This window comes from Palaemon carinicauda, chromosome 27 (genome assembly GCF_036898095.1).
Source record: "Palaemon carinicauda isolate YSFRI2023 chromosome 27, ASM3689809v2, whole genome shotgun sequence".
NCBI classification, from domain to species: domain Eukaryota; kingdom Metazoa; phylum Arthropoda; class Malacostraca; order Decapoda; family Palaemonidae; genus Palaemon; species Palaemon carinicauda.
The window spans coordinates 83,386,759-83,406,113 of NC_090751.1; the positions used below are offsets into that span (position 1 = coordinate 83,386,759).

The window sequence follows — 19,355 nt, forward strand, 5'->3', positions numbered from 1 at the left end:
GAAAAGCAAGATGCTGTAATCTCAAGGGCTCCAACAGGGAAAAATAGCCCAGTGAGGAAAGGAAATAATGAAGTAAAGAAACGATATAAAAGTAATGAACAATTGAAATAGAATATTTTAAAAACAATAACCACAATAAAACGGACATTTCTTTTATAAACTTTAAAAAAGTCATATGTCAGCCTGTTAAACATTTGCTGCAAAGTTTTGAACTTTTGAAGTTCATATATTCGGCTTGTTCAATGACTGCTCTTTCGGGAACGTGACAGTCATTCTGGTTTCATTCTCTCCTGTGTGTGATGTGTGTTCCTCTCTTTCAAGATTTAAGATGGGCTTCTAATCTTTCTTACTCCTTATCAACTTTGCTTCTAATCTTTCTTACTCCTTATCATTTTATCTCCAGTCAAGACAGCACTGAATCACTCTTATCAGGTTTAACCAGGGTAGTTGGTGATGCTAATGCACTATTTTAACCTTGATTTAAGAGCAATTTGAAAACTTTTTTACAATGATAGATTTTTTTAATGAATTAGTGTATTAATTAAAATCCAATCAAATAATCTTAATTATAAGACTATTATTAAACGGTAATTTCTTAATACTTTTACTACTAGAGCTTTGAGACTTTCTGATAGGCAGTTTTGATAAGCGAGGTCGTAATTCGAGATAACGTCTCACCCTTCGGTTGAACCACTTCGATCAGTCAGATAGAAAACATCTCGGGGACAGTTGATACTCGGCGAAACTTGTCGGAATATATTCCTTGGCTAGGCTATAACCAAGGCTATAACCTACTATCCGACTTCCCTTTTCACGAATTATAAATTCTCTATCTGGTTCTTGCAGTTTGTGGGAAGTATGCGCATTACATATTGCTTTCGAAATGTTTTTTCTTCGTCTAATGTGGTGTTTTTTTTCAAATTTCGTCGTGACTGGAATAGTCGTAATTAGTGATTATGTAATAGAACGGAAGTGTTAAAAAAGGAATATTTGGTACTGTATATTCTTGTGCAATATGGATTTCCCTTGTAGGTGAATATGACGTTCAGGAAATAAGACGAAAGGGTAGTTAATCAGCTTGTTCAAGTGAATTTTCCTTCACTGACTACTAGCGATGTCCGTTTTATTAAATCATTAAGTGAATTAACATTCAAACGCCAGGAAGACTTTCGTTGTTTTCGGTTGAAGTGTTCAGTTGGCCGTCAGTGATAAAAGAATATCCAAAGTTGTTTTAAAACTTCGTGTGTTCAGTTGTTTTGTGTCGGACATCTTGGTATTTAATTTTTATTTTAATATTTTAGTTTCTTTTATTCCTATGAATTTTATCCTGTTGGATGGTTTTAATAGAACTATCTATCGAGGTTTGTAAGAGACTTTTTATTTTTTTTAAATAGTTATACTTGATGAACTTGATAGCACCGTTGAGATCATTTAAATCTTCAGTTGATAACTGGAAGATAACCAATCATGTTTTATATTGTTTTACTCAACGTTTTCTCTATAAACTCTGCTTCTGGTTGCTCTTGTCATATTAATAGTTTAACTCAGTCGTCGCATTTCATTCGTCTAACTACATCATTCACATTTTTTTAAACCTTTGAATTAACTTGATCCGTTGTCGAGATGTTTCTTGAAAAACTGTGTAGCTGCTGTTGCTGTTTCACAGCACGAAAGGGCGACGAAGGTAATTTTTTTATGGGGTATTTGATAATTTGTAATCCTGTTTAAGAATTTAATCCTTCACTTACATATTCCCGTTTTCTGTAATCTAATTCTTTACCGGAATTGAATGTATTACATATTCCCGTTTTCTGTTTTATTCTTTGAGTCCACACTATTCCAATTTATTTATTCATTGCTTTCATTTTTATTTTCAGGTGAGCGGGTGGTTGAAGTCTATGGAGGGGTGGCAGCACATGCCCACGCCGCTGCGCACGCCCATACAGTTCAGCCTGTGAGTGTTGGTGGGCGGAGTGGCCATGGTGTCCCATTACGACCTCAGCCAGTTGACCCAGCCCACTTGACCTCGCTTGACCTGGAGAACGACCATCACCCCCACGAGATGCTGGTCACAGACGCTCCACACCCCGCCCATTCGAGGCACCCACATGACCTCAATCACAACAATCAGGTCTTCGGCCAAAAGCCCTCAGGTAGATAGGAGATAGAAGTGCCTACTGTCGTTTATCATTTTAGAGAATATATATATATATATATATATATATATATATATATATATATATATATATATATATATATATATATATATATATATATAGTTGTAAATATGTAATAAATAACACATAGTTGTAAATACGTAACATATATATATATATATATATATATATATATATATATATATATATATATATATATATATATATGTATGTATATACTGTATATATATGCGTGTGTGTGTGTGTAATGTATATACAGTATATGCATATAATTGTATATATTCCTACATTGTTTATATATGGAATACACATATATTTTGTATAATTTCACTTGATAGAAAGTTGACATTTTTGCACAAGATTTACTGTAATTCATAATATTAGGTCCCAATCCCCTGCTAATTCTAACCTTGATCCCGGCAGAGGAGGTAAACCACGCCAGCGGGCGGGCAGCTAAATATATGGTGAACGACACCGGTAACCTGTCTGGCCTTGATAACTTCGGCTTCGATAACGAGATCATTGGCCAGGACAACTACGGTTATGACCCTGGGTACAGCTCGGAGAGGTCCCCCGAGGAGGAGGAAGGGCCTCCCCTCTATTATAGGAAGGCCCAAAAGGAACGGCAAAACCGCGCCCTTGGAGTTGGTGGATCCTCCTCCTCCGGCGGCCACGACAGACGCTCATTGAAGGTGGGCCCTGGAGAGATCATCACTACCAAGGAATTGATGAAGCTCTTCCCGTTCATCACTGAAGGTTAGTTCTTTTCTTTATTATTATTATTATTATTATTATTATTATTATTATTATTATTATTATTATTATTATTAGCAGCTAAGCTGCTGCAACCCTAGTTAGAAAAGCATGATGCTTTAATCCCTGGGCCTCCAAGGCAAATAGCCCAGTGAGGAAAGGAAATAAGAAAATAAACTACTAGAGAGAAATGAAATATTTGAAGAACAGCAACAACATTACTCTAGATATTTCATAAATAAACTATAAAAAGAGACTTGTGTCAGCCTGTTCAACATGAAAACATTCTCTGCAAGTTTGAGGTATTGAAGTTGTACCGATTCAACCACCTGATTTGGAACATGATAAGGCGTTCTAGATTTTGTGACTTGGCGATTGTATTCAATTTTGTGCTTCTTATTCAACAAAACTGTAGATAAAACGAGATAAGATTTGGTCGAAGATTTTGTAACATGCTTCCTAATATAAAGAAAAAAATGTTTTGAATTATAATCCAAAAGGCATCTTAAGATATAGTTTTATGCAGATTTTGATACTAAAAATAAGCATTTCGTTCTTAGTATTCGACAGAACTGTAGATTATAAAATGAGATTTATTCGAAGATCTTGTAACTTCCTAATGTAAAAAAAAGACTGAATGAAGTGAAAAAGAAACTCAAAATTAATTAGACAACTTTTTGAATAACTTCTAAAAGCTTCTGATATATTTTTATACAACTTTTTAAAACTTACATTAAGGAACTAATTAGATTTATCACTTGTGTCCTTAGGTACGATATTTGAGGTGACAGTCATTAAGAACTTGCGAGGTCTGGGCTTGGCCTTAACAGGAGGCATCGAGTGTGACGCGCCCTTCGCCGGCCTCGTTCGTATCAAAAAGCTTTATCCTCAGACTCCTGCTTGGCTCTGCGGTCAGCTGCAAGCCGGCGATATCATCCTTCAGGCCAATAATCACCAACTCACTGGTTTAACCAGTCATGTAAGGGATATTACAGTTTTTGGTTCTGTTGGAATTACATCTGTGAAGGATTTTGTGGAGGAGGAGATTGGTTTCTTATTGATTTATATTGTGCTATAGCTTTTTCTACCTTCATTAAATTTTGTTTTAGATTAAGATTGACATTGTTAGTCACTTGAAAAGACATTTTTAAAAGTAATTATTGATCGTTAATATTTATAAATTTGATTAACTTAGGATATACATTCCATATATAACTGATGGTTGTAGCTTCAAAATCATTTGGGAAAGGTAGTATTGTTTTTGAAGAAAAATCTGTCGATCAAATCAATTTTTAAACTGAGATGAATTCCTTTGCAGGAGGCCCTTGAACTTCTGCGCACTTGTGGACAGGAAGTAAGCTTAGAAGTGTGCCGTCCTCCCGAAGGTGCCCTGGGCGAGGAAGAAGATACCCCAGATGGTTGCTCGGGCCAAGTGATAGTCACTACAAGCCTGACTGCTCCTAATACTAGTCATAATTATCTCTCGCCTTCTCCGTCTTTCTCAACTTGTGGGGTTAGTAGGAATATTATTATTATTATTATTATTATTATTATTAGCTAAGCTACAACCCTAATTGGAGAAGGGCTTCAACGAGAAAATAACTCGATGAGGAAAGAAAATAGTCTCCTTAAATTTTGAGGCTTTTACCTTAATTTTAAACTATCATTAGACTTACTGAAATTAGAGAAAATATATGATCTATATTTGCACTGAATCTGCTGCCATTGTTTATAATTTTATATTTATTTTGACAGGAGTTTGAAGTGGAATTAACCAAAGTTGCTGGGTCCTTGGGCTTCACACTTCGTAAGCAAGACAACAGTATTTTGGGACATACAATTCGCTCGTTGGTTAAAGAGCCAGCCATCTCTGATGGTAGATTACGCCCAGGTGATAAAATAATATCTGTGAACAACACTGACATGTGCAGCTTAAGCCATGAAGAGGCAATTGCATTCTTGCGTACCTGTCCTGAAACTGTCACTTTGAAATTGTACAGGTGAGGTAGTGTTTATATTTTGTTGACAATTCAAGTTAAATATGGAAAGATGATTTAATGATGCAATTTAACTATTGATAATTTTGTTGGTGTTATGAAAGTTAATTTTTAGGGTGAAGCAGTTGCATGTGAGGAATTACTGTACCATTCAGTAATTATGAACAGTAATGGATGCTAATGCTCAGATTTTGTTTCTCTTTCCAGGGATCATATGCAGACACCCATTTCTCCAGTTTCTCCAACTGAACCCGATATTATGGTAAAACCTAAAGCCCTTCGCAAAGAAGCTCGGGACATGTTATCCGATCTTGCCTTCAGGAAACAGTCTCCTTGCAATTCTCCAAGTTTGAATGGTGCCACAAGTTCTCCTGGAACCCCAAGGAGAAGACGTCTTCAGAAGACCCCAAGCCCTGATATCAAAAGTGTAGTAGTAGACCGTAAGTATCCATTGCAGTTGTAATCTTGGCTATGGCAACTGTGTAATGTGCAAAGATTGTGATTTGAGCTAAATTAAGTACTGTATCTTACTGGGTTAGGGAAAACTTATGAAATTTGTTTTTTGCAGGATGGGACTCTTTGGTCAGAAGAACAGAGGAATCTCTGCCAGGCAGCCCAACTCTAGAAAGTAAGATCTCCCTTAATAGTATAAGAGAAACCGATCATGAGGCTTCACCGTTTGGCGACAGCCAAACTGATGACTCCGGTTCAACCACCATTCGTTCTAGAAACTCCTCATGTGTGTCTTCGTGCTCGCTCACCCCTTCCACCTCTGAATCGTCCAGACCCAAGAGGCCAAGCTTCCTGGACCTGAGTAGTGGTCGCAGCTGTCCTCGCAAAACTCAGTTCACTCCCCCACATGAAATCGACCAGTCATTCCCATCTCCTCTAGGGGCTCAGTACCCATCAGCAGACTCCATCGACTCTGCACCCCAGCTCACATCGACTCACAGTGATACTCCAGCATTCTCACATCTCCAGCAAGGTTACCATAGTGTCAATTTAGGGGCCCCTCACCCTCATGAGGAATCCAGACTCACGAATACAACCTCCGATCATAATATAAGTAGCTATGATGCAGATGGGCCCAGGAATAATGGTCTTTTGAAGTGGAAGGGAATCGTTTTCACACCTGAGGAGGAAGATTCAAATACCGAAGAGTCTTTCAAAGATGATGGATCCACAAGCTCACAAAAGTCACATAAACCAAAGGTGTGTAGTTAAGAGGACTTAAATTTTATGTTTAAGTAAGTTCTTTAATGAAATATCTGAAAATATTTGTATAATATTACAAAGAAATGTAGTTGTGAGTTGCATGGTGGTTAATACAATTAATCTATTTCAGCTTAACTATTATATTGAATTACATTTTGTTTTCATGTGATTTTATTTGCATGTTTTATATACTCAGGTCGTGACGATAGAGCTTAACAGAGGGTGGAACAGTCGGCTAGGTTTCTCTTTAAAACCCCAGGGAGAAAGGACAATCATCACGGCGATCTATGCTGATAGTGTTGCTGCTAAAGATGGGAGACTCAGAATAGGAGATATTGTGGTGAAGGTAATTATTTCCATTCATATTCTGTTTTGACTGTTTTATTATTTTTGGATGTTTTGGAGTACAGGGTACAAGAAGTGGAATAATCTGCGGTTTGAATTTGTTGATATTCATTGACTCCAGAAGATACTAGCATTATTCATGTTCCTAAAGGTGGGGCCATTATACATGGAATTTGAAAAAAAGCTGTTATCCTTGAATGTGTGGTATCATACGGACCAGAAGAATAGAAATTATTTAAGTGAACAAAGATATTTTTATAAATTTTTTTCCTACACACAGTATCAACATTTGTCGATTAGACACTAGTCGATCTGCAGTATAGTAATTAGTAACTGTATGTGCAGTTCCTGATCTTCTGTATTCTTTCTATTTCAGGTCAATGATGTTGACGTTATTGGCTGGGACTGCGAATCTATCATAGATCTGCTGCGAAAAACCAGAGGAAAGATATCCTTATCTGTTATACAGTATCCTTGTTGATAGATGATTTCTTCTTCATTCAAAGGTAATGAACTCTTCTTAATGTCAGTGAGTTATATATGAATTAAATCATATTTCCATGCTTGAAATATTGTATTCATTCGTTTGTCAAGGATTCATAATTTTTGTGGCTGTGATATAGATTATAAAATTTTCCATATTTTATTTCATTCTATCCATAGTAATTAAATTTATTTTTCTTAATATTCCAAAATAGTGAAATTTTTTTCTATATTCTCTTCCACAGTTATGAGACTTTATCTTCTCTTCCTTGTAATCTTCATCCAAGGCAGCTTGGGTATATATTCGAGACCAAGTCAAAAGTGATTGTAGTTAGATAGTAAAAACCAGTGATTACTACTACTATTACTACATACTACTACTACTACTACTACATTATATCTCGTCTGAATCGATTTCGCTCTATATAGCCTATGACTTGAGATGTGCAGATTATTTGTCCCAAGAACTTGTTGTCTCGACAATTTTCGACGTTCTTTCATATACTACAACTCTGTTGTGTCTTGAACAAAACCTAATGTGATAACTAACTATCCCTTGGTGAATAGAAACATGAAATCGAGTTTTGGGTGTATGCTATTTTACCATATAGTGAACCTTACTGAGCTTGTATGCCATATGATGTAATTATTAGCTACTGCTATATTGTACTTCTGAGGAGAAAAAGATCTTTCGAAAGAAGTGAAATATTTTAACAAGAGCTTCTTTGTTATATTTCTGTTTGGACGTTGTTGTTGATCTTTAATGTTAATTTTTCCTTGGTTGAAAAGTTGTCCTGATAGAACAGACGAGTGGAGCACAGATTCTAGAGAAAGAGAGCAATATGAAGCTATTAGTGCCAAAGATACAAATTGTGACCATGTTCGATAATATTGTATGTGTGTTGTGTACAGTATGTATATTTGCATACTGTGCTTTGTATAAATTGCATAGTATGTTTATATATAAAATCTATATATGTATATATACAGCATATGTTTGCATACTGTATATATATGTACATACACACCTGGATTGATTAAATAGGCTAATGCGATATAACTAATGTGGATTGCGTCGTTCTAAAGTCAAAAGAACCTGCAACATATATCCATTGTTAAAGCCACTGCATGTGCCATTAATTCGGGATGAAAAAAAAACAAGTAGATGTATGAACATTCCAGCATGTATATTTTTCTTTATTTTTATGAAGGTTTTCATCTCCTCTTCAAGGAGAATGAAAAAGATTTTTTTTTCCTTTTTTGTCTTTCATGTCTTAACCCTTTCTTCAAGAGAAACAAGGATGAGTTGAAGGCAAAGGAGGAGAGTGCCTTGTTAGGGATCTGATCTGATCTGATCTTCCCTGTTAACGAGAGATCTGGGCCTCTAAAATGAGGATACCATTCGCTTTTTATGCCCTAGTAAGCAGGTCTTGATGTTTTGGAGAGAAAAAAATACAATCCATTCTTGGAAAGGGGAAGATAACATTTTGTGAGAAGCTATTGAAATGTATTTTAGGACTGTCATCAGATTGTATATAAATATATCTATAAATAAATATATTTCATGTATTATACATGTTGTTTCCTTTTGCCTTTATCTTTAAATGTGTAAAGCTATGAAAATTATAGGGCAACTGTATTACCTGTGGTTACTTGAACTGTATTCAGCAATTTGTAGGATATTAACACTTCATTTTAATGTTGGATATCATGAGGAATTTTAATATGAATAGGAGTGGTTCAACAAATAATCCGAGTTATTTATGTATGAAGCAAATGCCTATTATTGCTATTAAGCAACACTAAGTAACCTTCACATACTGATGCTTCACAATTATTATTATCTATTATTATCTGTATTAGCTAAGCTATAACCATGTTTGGAAAAGGATACTATGAGCCAAAGGGCTCCAACAAAGTAATGTCCACTGAGGAAAGGAAATAAATAAAAGTGATGAACAATTGAAGTAACATTTTAAGAATAATAACATAATGGAATCAAGTGCTTACAAAAGTTTTTTGTTTCAGTTCGTCAAATTGTGACTGTCATTGACAGAGCTTAACAGAATGACATATGCTTGTTGATAATGTTCCACCTCATAGATGCTCAACGTGTGGAACATAGTTGTAATGGTTTTAAGCACTTTGTAAGAATGCTAAGTACGGTTTAGACTTTAGTCAAAAGTTTTCCTGTCTGACTGTCTTCCATCATAACTCAATTTTACGAAGTTTCAATTTCACCAGAATTATGATTTTTATAAGGAAGATTCACTGAAGGGGTCATTCTTGTTGGAGCATTTCTGTTGCAACACTGACAGAAGTAATGGCAAACATTACTTATTCGGTGAAATTTTGTTTTGTATCCAGGGCAAATCCATAAATGAAAAAAGATAACATTGTGTTCCCCTACAGTAGTTTTAAGTAATTCATGGCGCCCTTCTATCGGGAGCTGGGAGGTAAAAAGTGCTGGATTACTATCCCACCAAAATATGTATAACTACTTTACTGTAAGGGCATATTATTGAAGCACTTAAAAAAGATGGAAAGCCTTCAGTACTTCTTCAAAGCCTTCAGTCATTTGGATGTCTAGTGAAAGCTATTTGTATAGTCTTGATGCCGTATAGTTGAAAGCTCTAGAATACACAATAGAAGTACACCCCAAGCCTCCATTAAGTTCAGTAACAGAAACCATCAGTAGTAGGTTGGCCAGGGCACCAGTAACCTGTTGAGATACTACCAATAGAGATTTTTGGGGTCCTTTGATTGGCCAGACAGAACTACATTGTATCTTTCCCTGGTTACAGTTCACTTTCTCGTTGCCTACACATAAACCGAATAGTCTGGCCTATTCTTTACAGATTCCCCTGTTCTCATACACCTGGCAACTTTGAGATTACCAAACAATTCTTCATCCTAGTGGTTAACTACTGCACTGTAATTGTTCAGTGGCCACTTTCCTCTTGGTGAGGGCAGAAGAGACTATAGCCATGGTAAGCAGCTCTTACCAAATTCAAATCACTGTTCCCTAGTCTTGGGGGTTAGTGCCATAGCCTCTGTATCATGGTCTTCACTGTCTTGGGTTAGAGTTCTCCTGCTTCAGGGTACACACTCGGGCACACTTCTATCCTATTTTTCTTCCTATTTTTTTGTTTAAAGTTCTAACAGGTATATAGGAAATATTCATTTTAATGTTACTGTTTTTGAAATATTTAATTTTTCCTTGTTTTCTTTCCTCACTGGGTTATTTTCCATGTTTGGTCCCCCTGAGCTTATAGCATGCTTCTTTTCCCACTACGGATGTAGCTCAGCAAGTAATAATAATAATAATAATAATAATAATTATAACTATTCTCCTGTCGACGAGATTCGTTGGCTGTACGATATGTAGGTGAGAACTTCTCTTACATGATATTGGACGTCCAGTTCTAACATGATGAATCATTGCATGTCTTAAATTCTAGTCTGACTTTAATAAACAGCCAGTGTAATGTAATAGGAATAATTTATCGGGATGGGACACCTTTTATCAATCTTGTCCTTTATTTATTGTTTTGCCCCAAGACTATACAATAATGCAATAAGCTCCCACTAGACATACGAAAGTGAAATATATTAAGACTTTCAAGAGGAAACTGAAGACTTTCTTGTTCTCCAATTTCTTTATGTTGACAATAAAAGAGCAATATGCAGTGTTAAATGTTGAATGCCCATGATAAAATGACTGAAGGTCTTATAGAGAGTAGGGTTCTCCTGCTGTATAGGACCAGAAAAGCATCCCTTGAAGTAATAAAGTAGGCCTATAGCAGAACCAGGTTGTTAATATTTATTTGGATGTCACCTAAATTTTAAAAGCAAATGCAACACCCTTTTTTCAATAGAGATATGGCATGCTATTTATATGATTAACATTTTTCAATCTGATGCCTGACTGAGGTTAGGGAGTCCACGTAACATTGACCATATTTTAGAGCCAGATATAATACGTTAAAACTAAGCATTGTAAATAGCACAAGGGATGGGGCTTAAACTGTAATTTTTTGTGAAATTGATGAAGAATAGATCTGTTTTTTGTTGTTTTGTCAGGAATATAGAAAAGAAAGGAATGAAATCATTGAGGTCCAACAACCCTGCGAGGAACACCTAAAGAAAATAATAGGATCATATTTATTAAGTGAAAGAAATTTAGGAGAGGAAATAGAAATATTAAATCTGATGTAGAGGAAAAGACAAAACAGATTAAGAGGAAGATAAACTCAAATAACTAAATGATAGAGGCGCCGTTACAAAGCTATACATCAACGCCGAACCAGAACTTGAGTCAGTGTCCGTCCAGTATCCCTAGTCACTAGCAGCGTTGCCAGATTAAGAGATGCCAATTTCATAAGAGAAGCATCGAAATACAGCATATTAGTTTAAATGGAAAGAGAAAATTTTTTTTAAACATTTTACTCAATGCTAAATTTTATTTTACCTATGATGTAGTTTATATTTCTATCAAGCCTGATTAAAAATATATCCTTCATAGTTTGAAAAGAACATTGGTGGGAGTTATCCATTTGGCAACAATGGTCACTAGTCGGTCTCAGGTTTGTTTACTTTTAAATTCGACAGTGACTTTTCTTGTGAGTGTATTTCAACGTTCTTGTGTTATTTAACCTAAAATTGATAGTCTTTTGTTATCAATATACAAATAAAAGCAAAGAGGCCATCTTATGAGTGTCGCAAGAGCAAGTACGTTTAATTTTTGTGTTGGAAATCGCTTGAAAATGAGTGTTGATATTTCTTCAGTGCCCTACGAGTAGAATTCGAACAACTTGGCCAGTCTTATCTCTAGTGATAAGATTTTCTAATGCAATAATAATGTAATTAAGACAACATTTAATATTTTTTTATTATAAATGTATTGAATTTATCAGTAAAACTTTACCGAATTTATTGTGATATTGTTTATAATAACCGGGTTGAAGTCATCGCAGAGACGGAGTGTCAAACGGATTACAACCACACAAGTAGCAAAAGCTGCAAAATCCAACTCTCAATGATGAAAGTTGAGAGGTGGGATTCTAACAAAAAAAAGTGTTATTCTCTCACTGTTATCAACTTGGTAAATTAAAGGTTATATAGAAGAAGAAGCTTAGGTGCTGGCTTCATTGACATTTAATAGGTCGTTCAAAACAGTAAAAGACTTCATTTCTTTTCTAAGAAGACTTTTGGTACTATTGTATATAAACCACTTAATACGCCATTTGTCTGTTCATAATCAAAATCGAACATGACAGCCTTTGGACAAGGTCATCTTAACCCAAAACCACTGAAGGTATTCCATCTGATTCAATATTCGTCAAAATTGGGTTCCAGAACCTTAAACTTATGTGTGAGCCTTGTTGTAAGTGGACCATTTTGTGAGAATAGATAGCATTCTTTGTGACAAAGAGCCTGTGTTGTCGTAAGGCCAGTGCTAAAATGAAATTTTGACAGGCCCATGTTACCATTGATCAATCTGGGCCAAGATGATGACAACGATGAAAGCAACGATGACCTTGACCCTGAAGATTTAATTAAGGTAAATAGTAATAATTAGTACTTTTTAATTTACTTGAGCCAAGGGAAAGTAACTTTTATCTCTTAACTATACTGAACTTGATTCTTTATCCGATAATTATGGAGAACGATGGGAATTATTTTGTACCCTTTAGGCTAGCCTGAGTTTAATTCTTTATTTAACACTTGTTGGGCCCATGATGGAAAAGTAACTTTGGTAAGTGTTTGATTAGACTCCCCTCATCCATTTTTGTTAGGTTATTTGTTTTATTGCTACCAGCCTACAAACAAAGCCTTCAGTACTTCTTCAAAGCCTTCAGTCATTTGGATGTCTAGTGAAAGCTATTTGTATAGTCTTGATGCCGTATAGTTGAAAGCTCTAGAATACACAATAGAAGTACACCCCAAGCCTCCATTAAGTTCAGTAACAGAAACCATCAGTAGTAGGTTGGCCAGGGCACCAGTAACCTGTTGAGATACTACCAATAGAGATTTTTGGGGTCCTTTGATTGGCCAGACAGAACTACATTGTATCTTTCCCTGGTTACAGTTCACTTTCTCGTTGCCTACACATAAACCGAATAGTCTGGCCTATTCTTTACAGATTCCCCTGTTCTCATACACCTGGCAACTTTGAGATTACCAAACAATTCTTCATCCTAGTGGTTAACTACTGCACTGTAATTGTTCAGTGGCCACTTTCCTCTTGGTGAGGGCAGAAGAGACTATAGCCATGGTAAGCAGCTCTTACCAAATTCAAATCACTGTTCCCTAGTCTTGGGGGTTAGTGCCATAGCCTCTGTATCATGGTCTTCACTGTCTTGGGTTAGAGTTCTCCTGCTTCAGGGTACACACTCGGGCACACTTCTATCCTATTTTTCTTCCTATTTTTTTGTTTAAAGTTCTAACAGGTATATAGGAAATATTCATTTTAATGTTACTGTTTTTGAAATATTTAATTTTTCCTTGTTTTCTTTCCTCACTGGGTTATTTTCCATGTTTGGTCCCCCTGAGCTTATAGCATGCTTCTTTTCCCACTACGGATGTAGCTCAGCAAGTAATAATAATAATAATAATAATAATAATTATAACTATTCTCCTGTCGACGAGATTCGTTGGCTGTACGATATGTAGGTGAGAACTTCTCTTACATGATATTGGACGTCCAGTTCTAACATGATGAATCATTGCATGTCTTAAATTCTAGTCTGACTTTAATAAACAGCCAGTGTAATGTAATAGGAATAATTTATCGGGATGGGACACCTTTTATCAATCTTGTCCTTTATTTATTGTTTTGCCCCAAGACTATACAATAATGCAATAAGCTCCCACTAGACATACGAAAGTGAAATATATTAAGACTTTCAAGAGGAAACTGAAGACTTTCTTGTTCTCCAATTTCTTTATGTTGACAATAAAAGAGCAATATGCAGTGTTAAATGTTGAATGCCCATGATAAAATGACTGAAGGTCTTATAGAGAGTAGGGTTCTCCTGCTGTATAGGACCAGAAAAGCATCCCTTGAAGTAATAAAGTAGGCCTATAGCAGAACCAGGTTGTTAATATTTATTTGGATGTCACCTAAATTTTAAAAGCAAATGCAACACCCTTTTTTCAATAGAGATATGGCATGCTATTTATATGATTAACATTTTTCAATCTGATGCCTGACTGAGGTTAGGGAGTCCACGTAACATTGACCATATTTTAGAGCCAGATATAATACGTTAAAACTAAGCATTGTAAATAGCACAAGGGATGGGGCTTAAACTGTAATTTTTTGTGAAATTGATGAAGAATAGATCTGTTTTTTGTTGTTTTGTCAGGAATATAGAAAAGAAAGGAATGAAATCATTGAGGTCCAACAACCCTGCGAGGAACACCTAAAGAAAATAATAGGATCATATTTATTAAGTGAAAGAAATTTAGGAGAGGAAATAGAAATATTAAATCTGATGTAGAGGAAAAGACAAAACAGATTAAGAGGAAGATAAACTCAAATAACTAAATGATAGAGGCGCCGTTACAAAGCTATACATCAACGCCGAACCAGAACTTGAGTCAGTGTCCGTCCAGTATCCCTAGTCACTAGCAGCGTTGCCAGATTAAGAGATGCCAATTTCATAAGAGAAGCATCGAAATACAGCATATTAGTTTAAATGGAAAGAGAAAATTTTTTTTAAACATTTTACTCAATGCTAAATTTTATTTTACCTATGATGTAGTTTATATTTCTATCAAGCCTGATTAAAAATATATCCTTCATAGTTTGAAAAGAACATTGGTGGGAGTTATCCATTTGGCAACAATGGTCACTAGTCGGTCTCAGGTTTGTTTACTTTTAAATTCGACAGTGACTTTTCTTGTGAGTGTATTTCAACGTTCTTGTGTTATTTAACCTAAAATTGATAGTCTTTTGTTATCAATATACAAATAAAAGCAAAGAGGCCATCTTATGAGTGTCGCAAGAGCAAGTACGTTTAATTTTTGTGTTGGAAATCGCTTGAAAATGAGTGTTGATATTTCTTCAGTGCCCTACGAGTAGAATTCGAACAACTTGGCCAGTCTTATCTCTAGTGATAAGATTTTCTAATGCAATAATAATGTAATTAAGACAACATTTAATATTTTTTTATTATAAATGTATTGAATTTATCAGTAAAACTTTACCGAATTTATTGTGATATTGTTTATAATAACCGGGTTGAAGTCATCGCAGAGACGGAGTGTCAAACGGATTACAACCACACAAGTAGCAAAAGCTGCAAAATCCAACTCTCAATGATGAAAGTTGAGAGGTGGGATTCTAACAAAAAAAAGTGTTATTCTCTCACTGTTATCAACTTGGTAAATTAAAGGTTATATAGAAGAAGAAGCTTAGGTGCTGGCTTCATTGACATTTAATAGGTCGTTCAAAACAGTAAAAGACTTCATTTCTTTTCTAAGAAGACTTTTGGTACTATTGTATATAAACCACTTAATACGCCATTTGTCTGTTCATAATCAAAATCGAACATGACAGCCTTTGGACAAGGTCATCTTAACCCAAAACCACTGAAGGTATTCCATCTGATTCAATATTCGTCAAAATTGGGTTCCAGAACCTTAAACTTATGTGTGAGCCTTGTTGTAAGTGGACCATTTTGTGAGAATAGATAGCATTCTTTGTGACAAAGAGCCTGTGTTGTCGTAAGGCCAGTGCTAAAATGAAATTTTGACAGGCCCATGTTACCATTGATCAATCTGGGCCAAGATGATGACAACGATGAAAGCAACGATGACCTTGACCCTGAAGATTTAATTAAGGTAAATAGTAATAATTAGTACTTTTTAATTTACTTGAGCCAAGGGAAAGTAACTTTTATCTCTTAACTATACTGAACTTGATTCTTTATCCGATAATTATGGAGAACGATGGGAATTATTTTGTACCCTTTAGGCTAGCCTGAGTTTAATTCTTTATTTAACACTTGTTGGGCCCATGATGGAAAAGTAACTTTGGTAAGTGTTTGATTAGACTCCCCTCATCCATTTTTGTTAGGTTATTTGTTTTATTGCTACCAGCCTACAAACCCCAACAGTAATGGGGGGTATTTTTTTACTTATGGACATTAATTGCTTTCAACATAAAATATAAGTTTTTCTGTTGTATTCTGATGTGATTTGAATGATTTTGAAGTTTTTTTTCCATCGCAAATGAATACTTATCCTTCCACCACCCCTCCCCCTATAGATAACAATCTGGGGGAACCTCCTTGGGAAGCAGGGTTTTGGGCGGGGGGAGACAAAGTAGGTAAAAATAGGGCAAAATGGAGGAAAAAACCTAAATCTAACACTCAAACATATAAAAATGGAGTGGTATACAGGTATACACTGAATTCAAAATACATAAAAACACTGTAAATGGGAAAACGCGAGCCAAAAATTTTACACAAGAAAATGGCATACAAAACCATTATGGGGAAACTGGAATAAAAATATATTTGTTGCATCAGAAATAGTGTAGTTCCAACAGATTTAACGTTTATTTTGACCGCAAAGCATCCGATTTAGAGATTTACTATGTAATTGGAGTTAAAACAACGAGTTTTTCCAGAAAAATCAGTGTTTGTAACCATGTTTTTATTATTTTTGTTCCATATTATGTTGTAATGCAGAAAGACCCAACTTCATCCTAACAATTATGGGGGACACCAGGTGGGAATCGGGGTTTTGGGTGGTGGGGGGCGTCAAATGATATTTGCAATGAAAAAAATGGTTTATGTTAGAAAACAAATCCTGAAAGCTGTTAAGTGTACCACAGACCTTAATCTTTCATCACAAACCCTAAACTAAACCAGCTAACTTAAGAAACCCCCCTAACCTAACCTAGAAGGCCCCCGGTCACAGACCATAGATCTACCCCTAAACTAAACCAGCTAACCTAACAAACCCCCCTAACCTAATCTAGAATGCCCCCGGTCAGAGACCCTAGACCTACCCCAATCACCAGCTAACCTAACCATCCCACCTAACCTAACCTAAAAGCAGTGTCCTTCCTAACTCCTTCCTTACCTACCTGGGGGGGCTTCGCCCCTTCCTGCGACCCCCCCCTTTACCCCGAGATAAATTTAAGGTATTATTATACTCACCATTACTCTCAGTCTTACAAGCCTGAACAATGGGGCTGCTGCTGGTCCTCCTCCTCCTCCTCCTCCTCTTCCTCTTCCTCTTCCTCTTCCTGTGGCCTCTTGGGCTGTTGCCTCTCTTCTTAAGGAGGATACAGCAATGCAGCAGTTTTACAAAAATAATGTAGTCGCTGATTTTCAGGGTATCGTTTTAAAAAAAAAATAGCGAGATATATATTGCTTAAAATATTGTGAACGATTTCCAGGCCGCTTGAGCCACTCTTTGAGAGATCCATCCAAAGTCTTTCAATATTTTGAGTATGCACCGATGAATTATCAGGGTCTACAAAGTTTTTGGAATGATTCACCGTGTTATGTGTATAACCCAAAGATGAAAGCTTATTATACGCACGCCACTTGTCGCTATTAATACACGAGCCACTCTTAATATATATCTTGATTAAAGGAATAAGATTTTCAGCTGAGCGTTCTCGAGGCAAAGGCTCCACCAAAGGCACTATAAAAATTTTTTTGGATTCCCTCTCAATCCCCCTAAAAACCCAAATATCACTGAGAGGACGGCCCCTGTCAAATTTACGTTTGCCAAAATGAGATTCATCTATTTCTATTATAACACCATCACCCCCAATTGGTTCTTGATTATCAAAATAATATTCAGCAACTTCACAACAAAAACTACGCCAATCAACACTGGTTGATCTACTAATTTTAAGAGAATCTATTACAGTACTGTATGATGGTTCCACAATTTATTGACCCAATGATTGATAAATAATAATAGTTTCCAAGCAGGAAGATGAGTACCATCTAAAAAGGTACCTTTATAATCTGAAACTTGATACCCACATCGCCGGCGTTTCTTTGTTTTAGCAATCACCACAGTAGAACTACAATACCAAATATGCTTATCTTCCCTAAAAAGTAATGGTTTCTAACACTTAGGACACTGAACACTCAAAGGTAACACAGAATGTTGACAGAAAAAATCATAAGCATATTTTGCATGTTCGGCATATGCACCACCATGATAATTGGCTATTACCCAAAAGTAATCGAGCTCACGAGAGTCACACAACTGCCTTTCACTTTCCATACCTTTGAACTGATGGCAGAAAAGAAAATCCTTGGTCTGTTGGAACCGTATTGTTTTCTAATTGCAGTAGTTAACAAGTAAATTGTCATAAATTGACAGCCAGTTACATAAAGTGTGACAATTGACGTCATCATCTCTTTACTGAGGACCAACCAAACCATACTGTTTGGGAGAGAATCGGGTATGTTTGTAGATGGCAGTTGTAGATTGGCTAAATGTCGAAACAGTGGCCTGAAGCACCTGTCTTCGAATGGAAAAACGTCAAAAGTATTACGTAATTCCAAAAACGTTTGCTATTGGCTGAAATCAATAAGAGTTAAGCCACAAGAGATGGAACAGGGGATTTGAGTGGTTGTCGTTAACGTATAAACAAATGAACAAACTCAGGATACTGACGATTGGTGTAGAAGGCAAATATTAAGACGTCATAAAATTACTTCCATTAACAGAAGTTGAAAGGTGGAGCCAACAAGCAAAACAGATTGGTTATATGCATACGCATTGAGAAGATAAATTTACCACCTACTAGAATGAGATTTACGAAGCTTCTACCTAGTGGAATGAGATTTACAGAGCTATCCGTGCCCATGAAAAGAATAACATTGGACTTCAACTTTTTCAGGTGAACTCGCTAACGTTTTTCTTGATTTTTATAAGAACAAGGTATTTGCGACAGATAATATACAGAAATACTACAAAAGGCTTCCTTAACATAGAGAACTAAGTTAAAATACGCTACATTATTAATGTCCATAAATAAACTAATACCAGTGGGGTTCCCAAGGAGAGAAACAGGATTTTAGGTGGGATAAAAGGAAAACTAATGATATATGGTAGATAATAACAGCAGAACCCAACGACACAACAAGAAAATTATCAGACAAAAAAATGAATGCAAAAATGCCAATTAGACTCGACACTTACCGAGTGTTCTAATTGAAATTAAGTGTCCTAAATACAGTATGTTAAGCCTTACAGTTTACATTCTGATTGACATTACTGGCAGTATCACACCAAACTTTGTAAGCCTAGAATTAAATCATCTAATGTAATTTGGGGCTTCCCCAGGCACCACTAGTTGCGGTGCTATTGTTACCCGACACCCAGAAACACCAGACTC

The 19,355-nt window shown here is 35.9% G+C and overlaps 2 protein-coding genes across 4 annotated transcripts in view; one reads left to right on the plus strand and one right to left on the minus strand.

The window, feature by feature from the left end:
• Positions 1-8,544, plus strand: part of LOC137620777 (tyrosine-protein phosphatase non-receptor type 13-like) — a 10,338-nt gene extending 1,794 nt beyond the window's left edge. Inside the window, exons 1-11 of one of the 2 annotated variants that reach the window (XM_068351205.1) lie at positions 1,548-1,684; positions 1,878-2,153; positions 2,601-2,933; positions 3,701-3,909; positions 4,249-4,443; positions 4,686-4,930; positions 5,135-5,367; positions 5,496-6,139; positions 6,339-6,488; positions 6,864-6,993; positions 7,216-8,544. In XM_068351205.1, coding sequence (XP_068207306.1) covers positions 1,624-1,684; positions 1,878-2,153; positions 2,601-2,933; positions 3,701-3,909; positions 4,249-4,443; positions 4,686-4,930; positions 5,135-5,367; positions 5,496-6,139; positions 6,339-6,488; positions 6,864-6,968 — 2,451 coding nt within the window. In that variant the 5' untranslated portion in view covers positions 1,548-1,623 and the 3' untranslated portion in view covers positions 6,969-6,993; positions 7,216-8,544. Of the gene's footprint in view, positions 1-1,547; positions 1,685-1,877; positions 2,154-2,600; positions 2,934-3,700; positions 3,910-4,248; positions 4,444-4,685; positions 4,931-5,134; positions 5,368-5,495; positions 6,140-6,338; positions 6,489-6,863; positions 6,994-7,215 lie in introns of those variants that run through there. The other variant, XM_068351204.1, reaches the window with a different exon arrangement.
• The window catches only part of LOC137620779 (uncharacterized), a 650,311-nt gene that overhangs the window by 26,826 nt on the left and 604,130 nt on the right, over positions 1-19,355 (minus strand). The window lies entirely within an intron of this gene.